Below are 18,381 nucleotides of genomic sequence, written 5' to 3'. Positions count from 1 at the left end.
CGCACATAGCCCTGGACTACTTAATTTTTATTGCATTTTATGTGACCTCACGTTCAATGACAGTCTGCATGAAAAGTTGACAGGGTCCTCTTTAGGATATTCTTGTTTCTAGGGACGAACTTGGCCCTGTATTTTCCTGGGATAGCCACTAAACTTGTCGGATCGGAAACACCCTTTATAGGATGCCACTCAACATCGTCATGCTTCTCGATTTTGTAGCTGTTAAGCATGCGAAGGAAGACCAAATAGAGTTCGCGATTTGCTAGTAAAGAGCCTGCACACATGCGGTAGCCCAAGCCATAAGTTGAACAATGGTGCTTCTGGTTGCTCGAGCCATCTTTCGGGTCGAAATTCTTCCGGGTCGGTCCAGATTTCAGGATCTACCATGTAATTAGCTTGACGGCTGATCCTCTCAGAGTCAAAGGGTTTCTTTCACAGACCCATATTACATGCCCACGCATTTAGAAAGAAGATTGTGCCCTTAGGAATCACGGTTCCCTCATAAGATACGTCTTTGATGGAGGCTCGCGGAAGTGCGAGACGCAGGACCGTGTAGTATCTAGTTTATATCATCAGCAGCTAAACGGAATGGCAAGGAGCCTAGAAGTAAAGAATATATGTACCGCAGGCACTCTTTAACGAGGGCCGCAATATATGCACATTCCTGGGCATCCTGGGCATCACAAAGTGGCTGTTCTTCAATATACATTTCCCTAATTGCTTCCGCAGCCCTTTCTTGAAAAGGCGATGCTCCATGCGACAAATGTCGTGATGGTGTCCAGTCCCCCGGACAGCATAGTCAAGCTAACTGACGTGAGTTCTTCTTTACTCAGCTTTGCCTCTTTATCGAGGATGGCATTTGCTTGGATGCAAGGTCGGTGTATCCCCTTCTCTATTCGCTCATCCAGACCACGGTTAAGGTCCCTAAGATAAGTACTTGTCGCGACGATTTCTCATCTCCCTGGCCTTCTGTGAACCGACATTAAATGGATTAAGTCACAGAAGAGGAACATAGTCCTGGAGGTTTCCAGTGGTGCTTCTGAATTTGCTGATCTCCTCGAACAGTTCTTCCTCCTGCGACGCCATGCGAATACCCCAGTTGAGAGTCAAGGCTAAACTCAAGCTGAGGCGTTGGATCATAGGCATCGGATCCACAGGTGTTTCTCCAGCGTTACCGTATTTTAGCAACTCTGCCACAAATTCCTGTTTCGAGATCCAAGTGCGGCACGTAGGTTTGAATTGATGGTCGATTGAGAGCCGATGCTACACCTTTCCTTCGCCTTTTCAGAGAGTCACTGTATGGAGATGTCCCTATGGTCGTCCCAGCAGTATCGGAGAGAATCTGAGGTATAGGGTTAGGCCAATGGATGATGTTAAGGACGAACGAGCTAGCTTGCCTTGTGAAAGGTATAGAATTCGGGTCTCGAGCTTAGAGCCTGGGAGTTCTGCCCTAAGAGAATCTTGGCCGAAGCTCCAGACTTCACGATGATGGGAACATTTCCAAGTTGGAGTTGATAAACAGCGCCATGTGTCCTAGATCATTGACGGTACTGCTCTGCTGCGTTCGTACGTATTTGTGCGAGATTGCCAATAAGCGGCAGACCAGAAGGGCCCTTAATTCCAGGAACACAAGCTGAGCAACGGATGAATTCGTTGATTATTACATACAGCGTCGGAACGACGAATGCAGCTACAGCGAGCAATTGCCAAGGACATTCGGGTGCATCGAGCCGCAAGAATGATAAGGTCACACCCAATGCCGTGGTAGATACCTATTATTCAGATTAAGGGTACAGTCAAAAGCTTGATATAAAGGTCGCGACGTTAGGGCCACACTTTATCTGACGGGAGCTGTTTGCGTCTGTAGAGCAGCAGAGCGATAAAATATTTTTTTGTTCCTAGTAGAAGATAGAACAGCGACGAGTGTCCTTGCCAGGAGGAAAAGAGCTTTTATTGCAGAGTCCATGGCAGTAGTAGAATATCTGTAACAGGACCGGACGTCCTAGCAGCCGACCTGATTCCGCACTCGGAATGTTTCCGCAGAGCGATCCAACAACCTCATGGTCGGGATTACGGGTTATCGATTGCAAAAGTTGTGAGGTCATGAAGGTGTGGAACAAGCTCAAACCTTCTATCAAAGGTGGTTGCATCCCAACTATGACTCGCTCGTCCTTTTTTCTGATACCAATGCCGCCGCATCTGTCTCCCAGGTCTTCCATTTATCCAGACAGAGCTACAAGACGAAGTACAGATATGCAGCCTGAACTGTCCTCATTCGGTTGTGCTGGGGTATCCCTGCTGCTCCAATTTTGTTTGCTCTTACCCCACACATCCCCGCAATGTCTCTTTTCGCATCGCACACGTCGGAAGTCGAGCTATCCCCGTTTTCTCTTTAGATACTCACCCAGCAGCTGGAATGGCTAGTCTGAGGATGCTGGGGGCCAAAGGAATTTCGGACTTGGGCAACATGTAATGTGTGAAGTACACTCAAAATGCCATGCGCACATGGATGTACCCAGAATAGAAACATATCACCATAGTATTACATGTCTTAGGTTGTGCCAAAGAATCGTACTACCATTGCAATGGGTTTAAGCCTACCAGCCCGTTCCCTTGTTTTCAAGTACAAAATGGACCGAAATGGGTAGCTCTGCATCGCTGCGTGGAATCCCCACAGATCGGCTTCGCAGTAGAGAGTAAGAGATAGGCTCATAAGCTGCTACTGATGTAAGCGAGCTCTTAAGATTGATCAGACCATCAAGACTGGCGCATAGCTTTATATACCTCACACAAGGCTGGGATGGCAACGATAGGCTGATAATGGACTGAAGACCATGGTGTCACCTATCTCACCACGCTATTCACTGCGCCAATTCTAGACCAGCGGGCTCCATTAATCAGTGGTTGTCATCTGCAGACTGCACAGAGTGCATCGACGGCAGCATGCTCCGTATTCAGTGAAGAGCAGCAGCAACAACAGTACTAGGGTTGTAAGGACTGTATCACTTGTACATGGAGCAGTTGAAATGAGCCAAAAGAGGATGATGAGGTGCTCTGAGTAACTCTATGTTCAACGGCATATAGCAGAAGAGGTAACCCGAAGCAAACATCTTCCAATGGCAAAGTGCTAAGGACGCGTGGCACCTCTCCCAGGGCGCCAATCGCATCGGTGGCTGAACTATGACAGATGCTTCTTCTGACTCACAATGGAGTTCAAAATCTCGAACAAAAAAAAGGAAGGGAAAAAGGGGGGGGCGAAGGGGGGAAAGGTTATCAAGTTTGCACGGTCTTCACCGCCGCGCAGGTGACCAAATCCAGATAGAGCTGAGAAGTGCGGCAAGGAAAGCTGCCAAGGCAGGTCTAGGCAGTGGAGCTGGAGCATCTCATATGATCTCGGACCCCATTCTCCAGGATCACGTTCATATTTTTTTCATAGGTTTTTCAGAGTCACATGCGGCTCTGAGGATCGGAGAGCACGTCCGCCTGCAGATCCATGGCGGCCCCATCCACGCGCTCCCGGGCCGAGCTGGCGATTGGTGGGAGATTTGTGCCCTGCCCCGGTTTGCGCAGATTCGCCGTCATCGTCGCCAGCGACGGAAGGTCTGGCGCGCCTGGCAGCCGGGCCGCAGGCCGCAGGTACCTCCAATCACAGCGGCAGCCCGCCTACATCCCAGGTACCCAGGTTCCTGTAGCTTGCTTTGGGGCCGGTTGCGCTACGACCTTGGAATTCACCACTATTAGATTACATCCGCGCGGTTCTCCCAAATAGGAACGCCGCACGCCCACCTACCCCCCTCCCCACCTCCCTCCGACCCCCAGCCTGCATTGTACGACTTCTCCGTGCTCCCTCCCTCTCCCTCTTTTTTTATCTCTCACGTTGTCTCTCCTACCGTAGCTCTGCCTGTCTTCCCTTGCTCTCCTTGTATCATCATCCTATCTCGCCCTGTGAAGCTTCGCCCTTTTGTTGTATTTCCATCCTGGTCATTATTCTTATCTCCTAAATCCATACCATTGAACGGTCTGCCCTCCGCGATAGAGATTCAAACGCTAGATCGATACACCACATTCAAGTGCATTATTATTTCATTGCCTCTGTCCCGACACAGTCACCCGGAGATAATCCGTCCGGCCCAAACCCTTTATCCCAACCCAAGCTTCGATCAGCTGTCGGCATATCGGAATGGCTGCCCGACACTCTCGTCGATTTCTGCGGCCACTCCTCTACGCCTCCGCTGCCGCAGCAGCTGGAGCAGGTGTCCTCTATATCTCGTACCGCCCGCGCAATATCCCGGGCTCCGAGGCCCCTGCCGTCCCTCCTCCAGGATACAGTGCTGGAAAGCTAGTGCCTCCGAACTTTCCCCGGGTCAAGTCCCGCGATGAGCAGATCAGGGATCTTAAGCGCAGCTCAGAGAATTCAGATCAGGACAGTCAGAAGGGGGATGTATATGATCTTCTGGTCATTGGCGGTGGCGCTACAGGCTCAGGAATTGCGCTTGATGCTGCCACTCGAGGCTTGAAAGTTGCTGTGGTGGAAAGGGATGACTTCAGCGCTGGAACGAGCAGCAAGAGCACGAAATTGGTCCACGGTGGTGTTAGATATCTCGAGAAGGCCGTGTGGGAGCTAGACTACAATCAGTATGCTTGCGCGTAACATGTCTTGGCCATTAAGCTCAACTGACACTCCGCTCTTAGGTACGCTCTTGTCAAGGAGGCCCTGCGCGAACGGAAGTACTTCTTAAAAACTGCTCCCCATCTTTCGATGTGGCTACCAATCATGGTTCCAGTTCAAAAATGGTGGCAAGCTCCGTATTTCTGGGCTGGTACAAAATTCTACGACTTCCTTGCAGGTTCGGAGGGCATAGAAAGTTCATATTTCCTTACGAAGAGTAAAGCATTGGAAGCCTTCCCTATGCTGAAGAAGGATGATCTATTCGGAGCTTTGGTTTACTATGGTATGGTCGCGACCCTGCCGACAATTCCACCCAGATGCAACTAACACCGTGCAGATGGAGCACACAATGATTCTAGAATGAATGTGTCTCTGGCGATGACGGCTGCGTTATACGGAAGTACAGTCGTAAACCACATGGAGGTAACAGGGCTGACAAAAGATGCCTCGGGCAAGCTTAATGGCGCCCGAGTGAAGGATCTCATCGCCGAGAAGAATGGCGAGAAGCCAGAGGAGTTCACTGTCCGAGCAAAGGGCATCATAAACGCCACCGGTCCTTTCACTGACTCGATCAGAAAAATGGATGATCCCAGCGTGCAAGAGATAGTGGCCCCAAGTTCTGGTGTTCACGTGATCCTCCCAGGGTATTACAGTCCTTCTAACATGGGTCTTATCGATCCTTCCACATCTGATGGCCGTGTAATCTTTTTCCTCCCTTGGCAGGGTAATACGATTGCTGGAACCACTGATCAACCTACGGAGATTACTCCCCACCCACTACCTTCTGAGAAAGATATCAACTGGATTCTTTCTGAAATTCGAGGCTACCTAGCCCCTGATATCAATGTCAGACGGGGCGATGTCCTTGCTGCATGGTCCGGAATTCGACCTCTGGTGCGGGATCCCAAGACCAAGAATACCGAGGCTTTGGTCCGTAACCATCTCATCACAGTCTCTCCGTCAGGCTTGTTGACCTGTGCGGGTGGGAAGTGGACCACCTATCGTCAGATGGCAGAAGAAGCTGTGGACGAGGCCATCAAGACCTTCGGTCTTCAGACACGTGAAGTATCGCAGGTTCCAGATATCAGTGGTGTAGGCGGTAGCGGCTTGGTTGCTGATGGTGCTGTTCTTGATGGCAGCTGTCAGACCCACCAAGTTCGCTTGATAGGTGCCCATGGTTACTCAAAGACTCTCTTCATTAACCTGATTCAGCACTTTGGTCTTGAAACGGATGTTGCTCAACACCTCACAGAGTCTTATGGAGACCGAGCTTGGCAAGTTGCAGCTTTATCATCACCGACGCACGCTCGTTTCCCCGTTAGGGGTAAGCGGATATCGCCGCTATATCCTTTCGTTGACGGCGAAGTGCGCTATGCTGTCCGCCACGAATATGCTCAGACCGCGGTAGATGTCATAGCCCGGAGAACTCGCTTAGCTTTTTTGAACGCACAAGCAGCACTTGAGGCCCTTCCCGGTGTCATTGATTTGATGGCAGAGGAGCTTAAGTGGGACAGCAAGAGGAAGGATCTTGAGTGGACCGAATCGGTCCGATTTCTCGCCTCGATGGGCCTTCCAAAGAGTCTTCTTGACGTGACCAGAAAGGAAGTCGAAAGCGGAAAGTCAGCCGAATATGACAGCGCTGAGCGCAAACTCTATCTGAGGGCTGGTAGGTGGTTCTTCAGCGTGCAAGCTCTTGGGGTTTCCAGGACTGACTGTTTTTCTTAATAGATGGACCAGCGGATGTGCTGGAGAGTGACCTGCGAGCACCGGCTGGGAACCCGACACTCCACCCTGATGCCCCCGCGAACAGGTAGATTCCGAAAGTCAATGGGCATGGTTTGAATACAAGTTCCCATAGAGCTTTTTTGGTTCCTTCTCTTGAATGACAGATAAATATTTTCTTTTATAGAAGCTTGGGCGTTAACATGTACTGGGTGCATGTGTAGTGCATGGCATGGGAGTTTGCTTTATTAACGCGGGTGCTGACTGGGTACGATTCCATCTGGATAAGGCAGTGTCATCTCGGGTCGTATCGCAGTCGATTTGACGAAGGCGTGACAGATGACAGCCTCTGCATAGTATATGAAATTAGGTACCTAGCTTCTGTCCTCGGTCTAGAGGTCGTGAAGGGCGGGGCAAAAAAGAAACTAATATAAGTCAAATCTTCGTTCTATACACTTCCCTTAGACTTGGGAACTGGCTGCAAACCCCTGGCCTAAATTCGCTTGCTTATCCATAGCTCCGCACTCGATGTATCCGGCTGTTCCTTCCCTCGCCCACTCCACTGTTACCTTGTCATCTAATCTCAAGGCAAGCGCCATACGCTGCATTTAATCTGAGTTCCTAGTAGTCCTTTCTACTTACCGGCAGGTCCCTTGAGCTCCCACCCTTGAGGGCCTTCTTTGCTTAACACAACATGTGGATCGTATGGTTATCTGCTATTTAATGCCGTCCCGCAGCTTCGCTCGCCTGCTACTAAAGCAAGCAGACCTTTTCCCGTGGCATATCCATTCTGCTGCTCATTTTCGGTTACATGGAGGCTGTTTCGAAGCATGTCGACGTTTTCAAGCCGGTCCTGGGCTTCCCTGGGAGACAATTCGACGGGGTCGACCGGGAACGCGATGTGGATACCCTTCATCAAGAAAAGAGGATGTTAGATTCAGATGTCAAAAGCCTAGATGAAACTGACCCTTTTGGTAACGAGGATGGTGCCGATGTGAAATACAAAACGATGACCTGGTGGTAAGGGATGCCCTTCTTTTTTCAAAAGGAACTTGTAACTTACGATGACCTGAGCTGCAGGCAAGCGGGGATGAGTGAGTCCAGATTCTGGAGATCAACTGGAAGGATAACGATAACTGAGCTGGAAGCAGTCTTGATAGCTGAGACAATATCACTCGGGATTCTCGCCCTTCCCGCAGCACTCTCAACTCTCGGGCTAGTTCCGTATGTTCCACCGGTGGCCTCTTGGTATTACTATAGATTATTTATAGTGACTTTATATAGCGGAGTCTTTGCAATAGTTGGCATTGGTATCCTCTCCACTTATACTGGGTTCGTCATCGGCCAGTTGAAGCGACGGTACATGCGCATCCATACCATGGCCGACGCAGGCGAGATACTACTGGGCAGATTTGGTAAAGAAATTCTTGGAGCAGCGCAACTGATATTCTTTATCTTTATTATGGGCAGCCATATCTTGACCTTCTCCATCATGATGAATGTCCTAACCGAGCATGCAACCTGCACCATCATATTTGCACTGGTTGGGTTGATCACGTCATTGGTTCTTACTCTCCCACGACGCCTCGAAGACCTCTCCCGTATCTCTATAGTTAGCTTTATCAGCATCATTGGGGCCGTCTTCACTACGATGGTTGGAGTCTCTGTTGAAAACACTGCGCCCAAGAGCGTCACTCTGTTTTCGTCACGACCGACTGTCCACGACGCTTTTCTTGCTATCGCCAGTATCATCTTCGCCTACGCCGGCCATGTCGCTTTCTTTACTCTATTCTCCGAACTCAGAGATATCAGGGAGTATCCCAAAGCTCTAGCGTTATTACAAATTAATGACACTGTTCTCTATACGGTGGCCACCGTCGTTATATACCTCTTTGTGGGCTCTGACGTTGCTTCCCCGGCTCTGAACTCCGCACGCCCACTGGTGAGAAAGGTAGCATATGGGATTGCGATGCCGACGGTGCGTCTCTCATCTATTGCTCCTGATAGCAAACCTCTTGGAACCTTGCTAGGCTAACATGGAAGTTTCTAAGATCATCGTTGCTGGAGTTGTTAATGGCCATGTCGCTGTGAAATTTATATATGTTCGCATATTCCGCGGGAGCAATGCTATGCACAGGAGATCACTTGTGGCTCGTGGAACATGGTTCCTGATCTGCGCTCTTCTTTGGGTGCTCTCTTGGGTTATAGCTGAAGCAATACCGGTTTTTAATGACCTCTTGGGCCTTGCGGTAAAGCTTTGCGTCCCAAATAGAGGTACCTAAATATCTTCACTGGATCCTAACTAACATCTGACCAGGGATCGCTATTTGCAAGCTGGTTCACTTTCGGTCTCTCCGGTATCTTTTGGCTCCATTTGAACAGAGGCCGCTGGTTCCGGAACTGGAAAAAGACCTTGCTACTGTTCCTTAATGTTCTAAATATCACTATCGCACTTGTTATGGTAAGTCACTCTCGAAGCTACAACTGGCCTTCAGTAAGAGTAAGCTCGAAGTAAGAGAATCGGATGGGTTTTTTTATGTTTCACTAATAGAAAAAAAAAACAGTGTCTTGTTGGACTTTATTCTTTCATTATGTCAATCCAGGAAAGTTTGCATGATAAAACAAGTGGTAGAAGCTTTTCGTGTGTCGACAACTCCCGTCTCCGGAAGAGTTCACCCGATACGTCAAAGTCACACCTTTGACTTCGTTCTCTTCACATTCCTATTGACGTAGGGAATGACGGACTATGACGTTTCTTTAACTATTGCAGGTAACTGTTGCTAGGATGGACGCGCCTTTTTTCTGCATTTTCTCTGGCCGACGTACACAATAATTGATCAAACTCGGGGAAACATCAGCAGGAGTAGATTGCAGACTAGCGTCTAAATCATTTTTCTCTGTTCACATCGTCTAATATCCACCGATTAGTATTCTACATGGCCGTCGAAATTGCCGACGGGGAGCCAAAGTCGTAACTTTTGCCGAGCCAGAAGGAACCTCGAGAACGTTCGCTTGTAGAGTTTTAAAGCCAGAAAGACCGGGGCGGCAGGGTAACTAGCTTACCAGTCGCAACGGTTTCAACATCATTCGCTTTGTACGGACAGGTCCTCATCCTTTCTATTAAAAAATTAAATTGTTACATGGAAGGTTTTTTGATAACCTGGCAATCCTTTCACTTGAACACAGACATGTAGAACCTTGGAGGATTTTCTCCCCAAGAAGAAATGGTCTAAACAGGGCTCCTATCTGCGCTTCCCTTATGCATGTTCATCTGTGGTAATTTGATACGCTTTGAGCATAGTGTCGGGCCCCTCCTGATCAATGATATGGTATGTGGTGGGGAAGGTCGATGCCGACTTTCCGTCCGCTGAATCAATGTCCTTGGTGGCTATGATGGGGGGCGGGGGAGTTGAGTATACAGGCAGACCCATGTATGGTGTCATGTGCTTGCTGTACTACCGGACCTAAAAAGCGCTTAACTTTAGGTTTTGTTCTCGCATTCGTAATCCACAACTGCCTTAATCTGGCAGACGATAGCAAGAAACTGATACTTGTGACATAAGACAAAAGTCACCATCTGCTTTACGGGATATCTCAGCTTTTAATACTGGCATCTGGATCTTTCGAAGAGGGGGGCGGGGTGGCTCTCTGCTCTCTGGACGATCCCCATGCCAAGAGTGAGCCGACTTGACGGCACACTTTATCCGATACAACTATTTCTTTATGCGGTATTGATCTTTTCATTCTGCCTAAACTGATATGCTCTTTTTAGGTAACACCTGCATATAAGGTTGTGTCCTCTGAATAGGCTGTGTAGTCTGTCTATCGAATCAGCAAAGTCCAGAACTAAGTACATAAAGCGACTTTCCGATATCATGACTATTGTCAACCAAGAAAATACTGAAACGGCTTAAGTGGTCAATTATTAGCGTCAGAAGGGTCGAACTGATACCTTGTTATGGGTCCATCATCATGCGTGCAAACTAAATGCTTAAATGCGATAGTAGTAGCCAGCTTTTTTTACTAGAATCGAGCTTATTCTCATGTCAACTAATAACTTCTTCTCCAGATGCAAGCGGCCCCAACGGGATCATGCAAAGTATTATATGTGTAGTCTTGCCAACGTGAACCTTGTTGACATGTTAGCATGCTATCCACTCCATGCTAACATTATTGTCTCAAGTTAAAAGGCCTGAGTGGTGCCTCAAGGACAAGATTCGATCTATCTTGGTACCTTATTAACTAGTCCCACGTCAGAGAGAAAATGGAGCAAGTCATCATGCCATGCACCTGTACAGCATAGAAGCCGTAGCGTCGATAGCAAAGAGCCCCAATGAATCTAACTATATTTCAATTCGACGTGGGCAAAATAATAATGCCATAATTATAAAGTCTCTTCAAGTATTATTGCAAACTCACCAAACACGTTCATCATAAGTTGCATCGAAGCTCAGGGGTATATTCCACGTCGCGCCTCGGACTATGGGAGAAACACACTAAAATCTTAACAAACGAGACGAAGGGAAGCAAGAGCGAATAGGAAAAATATCAGCCACGAACAGTCTTTCTTGAAATTAGCGAACCCGAGGAAAACACAGATTCACAGATCATGTGATGCGGGGCCAAGACGAGGAGAACATGAATGGAGCCCCGCTATTGTATCGCAAAGTGAAGACACGTAACAGGCCGGTAAATTTCGAGATTTACAATAATATATTAACACCTGCTTCAGCCATTCTGATTGAAAATCCTCATTTTCCAGAGTCCTAATGCCACTATTCTTGCGACGTTTCTGTTGATGGAACACGTTTCGAGACAGGTAGGTAAAGACCGGTGCTAGCAATGGGTCCCTCTTTCCAACGCGAGATATCCTCGACTTCTCCCGTCCCGAGAGGATCGCAGGAGGAACCGATGGTATGGATCGATATAGCAACCGTTGCCAAAGACAGAGAGGCGATTAGACAAATAAGCCAAGATTGTGACGTCTCATCGGAGCATGGACCCATCATTCAAACCATCGGCTTTTACCGCAAACTAACAAAACGAGATATCCAACAGCAACCAGAACCTGGGTACGGAGAAAGCAAACTCGCCGCCACGTTGCAAGACCCATCTCTCCCAGATCATCTGGATGAATAAATTCAAGGTTGTTCCCAGCCACAGCGCTCAACACGTAAGTTGGATATTGCAAGGTAAAACGAGTCCAGACGCCAATTTGGAAACTGAACAAGAAAAGCCCAACCTGGCTTGGTCAGAGAATAGAAAGAGCTTTAGTAGAGCTCATGTCCGTAGATGAACCAAAACAGCTATCTAGCGAGAAGCGTTCAATAGGCTGGGCCCCGTCCACTTTTTCTTCCACAAGCCGTTTTCTCGTAGCTTCTACGGCAATGAGCATTTAGTTCACGGACGCCAGCTGATTGTCTTGAGAGACAGTTGTTGCGGGAGCTTGCATGTTTCTCAGACGACATGCTTTTGCCACAGGGCAATTTTTCCAAGCGTCATGTCGTGTATCCGTCAATATCGGAAGCATTTCTTTGATAGTTGTTCCAGAAACGTTCGACAGCTCGCTGGGCAATGGGAGAGCCACGGAACCGATCCCGAAAGTAGTTGAAAAGAGCAAATTCATCACGACTGAGGATGTACTCGGGTTGTCTCTGTATCTTATTCCAGAGCTCCCCAATGGCATTTTCAAGAATGGCACTCGTCTGGGGACTGATGTGGCCGTCTTCGCTGTTCCTAGCCTCCTCCAAAGCTCGTCGAACGGCGTCTCGATCCAACCTCGACGCTGTATTTGTCATCACGATACCGAGCTGTTGGTGGTGCGGAGCATTGAGCTTTCCGTTGTACTGCAAGTGAGAAAAGCAGAATATATGATGACTGCGCAGTATACAAATAGACGAGTGAGATATGTAGGAATAGAAAGCAGAGCCGAGAAAGGGCTTTGAGCATAGATTTCATGGGATCTTCCTGCTAAAGTTCCCACATAGCCGGATCACTCAACGGCCGTGGAGCTCAAGCTACGCGAATGACAGTGTCTGCGAACGAACGTTTTAGACCTTTTTACTAATAATAAAGACACCCACTTTGCCGTCACTTGTTAGCTGTGTATAGGGCAGAAAGATGTTGTCGAGAACTCCCCAGGACGCTTTTTCTGACTGTCTTGTACAGGTTCTCCAGAGACTGCATCCCGTACCGAGTCCATGACAGGACGATCCGTGTCCCTTCATTTTCCAACGGCCATGTGGCAGGTGGGGCGCCGGACGGGTTCACCCGCTGCAGCAGACTTGGCTCCAACCAGAAAAAGGGTAAGGCTGGAGGACAATAGAGACGAGGCGTCGAGATAGGGCCTGTCAACGGCCGATCGGTCTTTCGACCTCAGAGCCAAACACATGCCTAATATAGCGTGGCTCGGTGAATTTTGCTTAGCGTCCAGGATGACAATGCTGTTATGATACGTATCTGTGCATGCTGCAGGGTTCTTGTACATTGAGCAGGTGGGGTTCAGATAGCTTCCTGTCACGGGCGCGTTGGTCCGCGGATCCTCCCCTTTTTCTCCGTGCTCCGTACCTTTGCCGCATGACAGTCGCTTCGGCGGATAAGTAGCTCCCGTCCGGGGTATACGATTATTCTAACCTGGGCATCCCCCCCCCCCCCCCCCCCCGGGCCGTTACGAACGCACCTGGAAGGGCAAAAAAAAGACAAGTTAAAAACAGGAAAACCCCTGGCAGCAAACCACATCGTCCTCTTTCCTGGAGTGGCCTACTCCTATGGAGAACAAGACAGGATGAACGAAGTATAACGTCTTTCTGCTTTCCGCCAGCTTTTGCCAGCGAATCAGTTGTGGGTCATGGCTGCCGTTGAGAACCCATCCAGGATCTCGGTCCCGCCCTTCCTAAAGTCCTAAATTCGACTTGCTGACCAATCAGATTGGCTGCTAACCACGTCAGCCATACTCCGTCCTGGGAAATGCAAACTGGTCCGGCCGACTGAATCGAGTGCGAACTCCGGAGTGCTTGCTCACCTCCTTATGCAGGAGCACAGGGCGAAAGATGCATCCTTCTAAAGAACCTTGGATACTCCCATCGGCGGAGAAGACGTGGCTGAACCGCACAGACGCGAGATACGTTCCGGCGTCAATGAATTGCGGCGGGCGCTAGTTTCGCAGCTCTGAGATTTCATGCTCAAGTCAGACGGGTGCAGTTCTACATGGACTATGTGCTACTGCCGCTTTCGTATTACCTGGAACCTATCGCCATGGTATAATAATATGAATTTCGTTTAATAAAGCCATGAACGCAATAATCATTTCTGAGTCCTAGCGGCAGATACCTGCTCAGCGGTCTAAGTTGCTGTAAAATGAACTCCGTACTGTTGAAGTTTGCTGAGTACAACTTATTCTGTACAGGTGTCACCTCCCATTAGATAGACGGGGCCGGTGGACATGTGTACGGAGGTGGCCCCAGTGGGATTCCAAGCACGACCATGGTCCACTTGCAGGGGCCAGGTCTTGATGCTGCCTTAAATGTTGGCTATGAAATAGCTATAGCAGTAACAGCAAGACCCTATGTCCTAGGTCTATCAAGGCCAATTAGGCAAGTATTCTGGTTAAAGGCAGCGCCAAATCAACATCCCTGTCAGTGGGACTGCACTAGGAATCTTTCTGGGATCAACCGCAGTACTCCGTAGCCCAGGTTTCAGAAGATCCCCAGAAACGACCAACGGGAGGCGAGTAAGAGCCCCTTGCCGTTTGGGAAATGCATGCTCAATGTATGTCACGCAGAAGTGGTCTGGCGGTTGATTGACCATCTGGGTCGGTGATTGGAGAAAAAATAGCGAGTCGGGGAGATCTGGAGAGCCGAGAGTGGCTACGATTTGAGGCGAGCTAGCAAATAGAACTGCCCGCGGTTTGCCTGCAACGTATAGCCTATCCGGGCATATGCCAGAAGCATGGTTGATTAGCCGGAATGCTGAACTACTGGGATTGTGGACATGGATTATGGAAAGTGATGGATATGATGCTGTGAATGGTTGGGTTGGGTCGACAGAAGCCGCAGCCTAACCTCCGAGGAGCAAGTTGGATCCGGAGTACTGTACGTGTACTTCAAATTGTACTCGGTGGTTTGCACTCTTGACTCTGTAAGTATGGAGTAACTAGTTGCTCAAAAGACTTCGCAGAGACGCCAGGGCTGGCAGCCCATGAGGCATGTAGCGGCCTGGAGGTTTGTCGGCCATCGTGGATTTGTGGAGTTCCAGGGATAGACGGCTTGATCGGCATCATGGGATATAACTCTACTGCGTACTAGCGCGAGAACATCTACCTGACTTGTTAGGTAAGGGTACCTGCAGACGGTGCGACCCACTGTCCACAGCTATTAACTTTGGCGTTGACAGGTATTGTTGAGCTTGGCAATATGATTCAACTGATAGTGACAGAATACAGAACAGTAAGGAGCTGAAAACTCGAGGCTTTTGTTCAATTATTTGGTGTTCATATATAGTTAAGTCCTAGGTGTTATGAGCGTTATTTACAGACAAGTACTTAATAGTATCTATGTGAATGTCTTCAGTATTGTAGCAATAGAGCAGATAGATATGTAAATAAGACTTGTTCATCAGGTGTCTAACTTGTTTGACATTGCTAAACTATGGGAATATCTTCTGTTACCACCCCCCCCCCCCCCTTCCCCCAACCCAGCAGAGTGTTTTCTAGCTGTGACAGCCGAGCTTACTAGCATGTTGCTCAAGTTTTGTCCATACTCCCCAATGCTGATCAGGTCACTCAGGTTACTAACACTCATTTTTCCAGCTGGCTACTATCTTTTTTTTCTTTCTTTTTGGTTCACCGACAGTGGGCCTCCCTGTGAACCCTTAAACTGCTCAAATTACTGTGCTCCATACACAGTACTGCCTGATGTTCGCAGTTCGCCATTACTGTGTTACATCACAACAGACACCTAGGGGAGCATATCACAAAACAACCTCTGCAGTACTTCCTCCTAATCACTGGGACTACTGGGAAGCACCGCACGACTTCATAGAAAGCGTCCCCTACCTCATCCTGCGTAAGGGATCTCTTGACATAGCTCCCGATTTAACCTATTCCAACAGTTGATATAATATTGCCCTTACACCCTGCAGTAGCTCAGCAATTAGGTCCCAATATTCTATTCTGCAAGTATTACGGTTATGTTCGGGAGCAGGGTAGCAGGTCCTCCTGACCGTTTCGCTCTACCCTGTTGACCCTAGAATACGGAGTAGCGGCTACTAAAGACTTCCGGTCTTGATGTCACTCCTGTATGATTTGCAAAATTTCCTATAGGCTATTCTGCTGTCAGGTAGCCAGTGCGTCTTCGATCAGTACCCTTGCGGCGTTTACACTACCGTGCCATATCTTTCAGCAACCCCTCCCCTCTGTCCACTGCTTTTGCTCTAATATGATCTGGACTAGCTTTGCTTATGGCCTGCTACCTATCATATGGTCTGTGTATCTCCTGATAGCTACGGAGTAACACGAGCATACCTACATTCTTATCTCCTGTATCTAAAGGATCGAAGTGTGCTAATATGCGAGCTGCCGACACAACTATTGCTTCGAATTGCATGCCACTGAATACTGTGCCTCACAGGGAGCTCTTAGCCGAAACATTCAGACGGATTCGCGTGACCAGAAGCGGATATAGGATTGATGAAGTCAACCCCCACACTTGGAAACCATTTGAAAATACCTATCCACAAGCATCCAGCTTGTGAACTTAATCAATAAAGTGGCATGGTGCATGACTCGAGATAATAGACGGCAAGGCGTTTGCCAAAATAAATTTAGAAGTTAAAAAGCATACCTAGTATCACTAAAATCATAGAATGTTTCAGAAGGTGCGGTGGTTCTATCATAAGGATAAAACACAGAGATCTTCGGCAATGTCAAAATTGAGCCCTAACAGCAATGATCTCTGCGATAAGTGGGGTAGAACTTAATATCACACTACGTGGAAGTTACAGAGTAGAGCGGAAACAATAATCACTGGGATTGTAGGTAACTAACTAGGTGCTAACAGATGACTAAGCTCGGCTGCAGCCACAAACACCACAAAAGTTAGGCAGGACAACGTATGTCCGTCCGCTCGAGTAATTACTAGGCAGTGAGAAAGCAGTCTTCTGGGACTCACGTTATCTGTCTAAAGGTACTAGGGCAGAGACTTGCTGCCGTTCTGCGCGCGAGGTTAGACAATTTTGATCCTGGATTCATTAAGCGTACAGTCTTGGGCAGCTCTTCCGAAATGGTTTACTATTTCACGTCGAACGTGGTTTCTCCTCCGGCTTCGATCTACGTCGGGAAAGACAAGTTTGAGAGTATGGCAACCCACAGTAGGGTTCTGACAGTCGGGCAAATGGTCTAATTTAAACTAATTAACAGACGAGGAGCTTATCAAATATGGGTTAGAACAGGATGTCTGGTACTCTAAACTTACCTTAATCCCATTTATTTCTCATCTCCAGGCACTGACGCACTCTCGTTGGATGTTACCAGGGTTCGTCTTTGCTTGTTTGCATAGGTCTCGGGTCTTCACGATTATCTGACTAGCCTGCAGTTTCATGTCGATAATCTCTCTAGTGCGCATGTCTATTTACGTCTTCGCGACAATGAGACTTGGGACAATATCCCACAGAAGCTCTTGGAGGACTGTGCGCAACTCACAAAGGCAAATTCGATAGAAGGTAACCAGTATCCCTTGAATCAGGATCATTGATGTCCCCGTAGCTTATTAATAAATAGGGAACAAGAAAGATAACATCACTGTGATCTACACGCCATGGTCGAATCTCATGAAGAATGCATCAATGGCGACCGGCCAGGTGTCATTCCATAACCCCAAACTGACGCGAAAGATCTTTGTCCCTGCACGCGAGAATGCCATCATCAACAGGCTAAACAAGACGCGTGTCGAGAGATTCCCTGACCTTATGGCCGAGAAGGAGGAATATCTGAAGAAAAAGCGAAAAGAGGAGCGGAGGATAAGAGATGAGAAGCGGGCCCAGGAGAAAAGAGAGAAGAAGGAGAGGGAGGAATTGAAATGGCAGAAAGAACATGCGTATGACGACTTGATGAGTGAAGAAAACGTTCAGCAGAGCAGCAATCAAGACCGAGATCCGAATTTCCTCGATGACTTTATGTGATGAGGGAGCCTGCGCAGCGCAGAGGAGAGAATGGCGTTATGTTAGGTAGGTGAGACACTATTGTGAACCACATCAGCAGGCTTTTGTGAGGAAGTCTGAGATTTTGTTACTATATTGGTATTACCTGATCAATGACATCGGCCAATTCTTCGAAAAAAAGGCCTGGGAAAGCAACTTTATTGCTCAAAGGGATAGCGCCAGACATTTACAGGACTTCTAACTTGGGATTTACAGGACCATTCGGCTCAGTCGACAATGCAGCGACTTGAATTCTGCTGGTAGGAGCATGAAATATCCGGGCTCAAATGATCCCGCGAAGTCTTGCACTATGTCTGCAAAGGACTCGGTCTTCATGTAACGAGGTCTTCATGGTGATATTTGAGTTGCGATATTGGGTTTGCAAACCATATTAAGAGCCCTCGTAATAAATGTCCGCTTTCCAGAGGTCGGTACTTGCAACCATGAGCCACTGGGCTTGTGTAACATCAATGGGAAAGGTACCTTTTATCTCGATCCAGTCGCTTTTTGCGACATTCCTGCACTGTTGTTCTAAAAGTATCCATCTGTAGAAATTCTGCAATTCACAAACAAGGGAATTCTGAAATAATAGACCAATAGCATGTATTTAGACTTGGTATTAACTACAAGTGGCAACAAGAATATCTTTTCACTGATCCTTTTGTCGCTGCAGAATTTCCATAGTTCTGAATGAATATGGAGAGATCTTTGTAATGTACTTGTAGCTGCGACGCTGCAGCGGCAGGAGGGTGGGACCTCCGGCGGAGCTTTAATTAATGACTTCAAGCGCGCTAGCG

At 48.2% G+C, this 18,381-nt stretch overlaps 6 protein-coding genes across 6 annotated transcripts; 4 read left to right on the top strand and 2 right to left on the bottom strand.

Annotated features, from left to right (window-relative positions):
• Positions 1-432: 432 nt before the first annotated feature.
• VTN00DRAFT_4551 (uncharacterized protein) lies at positions 433-1,146 on the bottom strand (the record flags this gene model as incomplete). The annotated part of the gene is made up of 4 exons (XM_069430991.1): positions 433-559; positions 624-731; positions 814-924; positions 1,001-1,146. The coding sequence occupies 4 exons, from the start codon at positions 1,144-1,146 to the stop codon at positions 433-435; spliced, it is 492 nt and encodes a 163-aa protein (XP_069290071.1).
• A 2,347-nt stretch (positions 1,147-3,493) lies between these two features.
• VTN00DRAFT_4550 (uncharacterized protein) lies at positions 3,494-3,769 on the top strand (the record flags this gene model as incomplete). Its single annotated transcript, XM_069430990.1, has 1 exon — positions 3,494-3,769. One exon carries the CDS (start codon positions 3,494-3,496, stop codon positions 3,767-3,769), a length of 276 nt encoding a protein of 91 aa, XP_069290070.1.
• Positions 3,770-4,180: 411 nt separating this feature from the next.
• VTN00DRAFT_4549 (uncharacterized protein) lies at positions 4,181-6,483 on the top strand (the record flags this gene model as incomplete). Its single annotated transcript, XM_069430988.1, has 4 exons — positions 4,181-4,635; positions 4,693-4,952; positions 5,007-6,335; positions 6,398-6,483. The coding sequence occupies 4 exons, from the start codon at positions 4,181-4,183 to the stop codon at positions 6,481-6,483; spliced, it is 2,130 nt and encodes a 709-aa protein (XP_069290069.1).
• A 719-nt stretch (positions 6,484-7,202) lies between these two features.
• On the top strand, positions 7,203-8,821 carry VTN00DRAFT_4548 (uncharacterized protein; the record flags this gene model as incomplete). The annotated part of the gene is made up of 6 exons (XM_069430987.1): positions 7,203-7,411; positions 7,472-7,485; positions 7,543-7,615; positions 7,676-8,369; positions 8,422-8,665; positions 8,709-8,821. 6 exons carry the CDS (start codon positions 7,203-7,205, stop codon positions 8,819-8,821), a joined length of 1,347 nt encoding a protein of 448 aa, XP_069290068.1.
• Positions 8,822-11,889: 3,068 nt separating this feature from the next.
• Positions 11,890-12,878, bottom strand: VTN00DRAFT_4547 (uncharacterized protein; the record flags this gene model as incomplete). Its single annotated transcript, XM_069430986.1, has 3 exons — positions 11,890-12,237; positions 12,548-12,738; positions 12,785-12,878. The coding sequence occupies 3 exons, from the start codon at positions 12,876-12,878 to the stop codon at positions 11,890-11,892; spliced, it is 633 nt and encodes a 210-aa protein (XP_069290067.1).
• Positions 12,879-16,309: 3,431 nt separating this feature from the next.
• Positions 16,310-17,566, top strand: VTN00DRAFT_4546 (uncharacterized protein; the record flags this gene model as incomplete). Its single annotated transcript, XM_069430985.1, has 6 exons — positions 16,310-16,355; positions 16,467-16,498; positions 16,573-16,741; positions 16,806-16,920; positions 16,981-17,006; positions 17,166-17,566. 6 exons carry the CDS (start codon positions 16,310-16,312, stop codon positions 17,564-17,566), a joined length of 789 nt encoding a protein of 262 aa, XP_069290066.1.
• Positions 17,567-18,381: the final 815 nt, after the last annotated feature.

The sequence above is a fragment of the Thermoascus crustaceus genome (genome assembly GCF_041956765.1).
Source record: "Thermoascus crustaceus strain CBS 181.67 unplaced genomic scaffold VTN00scaffold_2, whole genome shotgun sequence".
NCBI classification, from domain to species: Eukaryota; Fungi; Ascomycota; class Eurotiomycetes; order Eurotiales; family Thermoascaceae; genus Thermoascus; species Thermoascus crustaceus.
This window is presented reverse-complemented; position numbering and strand designations above follow the sequence as displayed.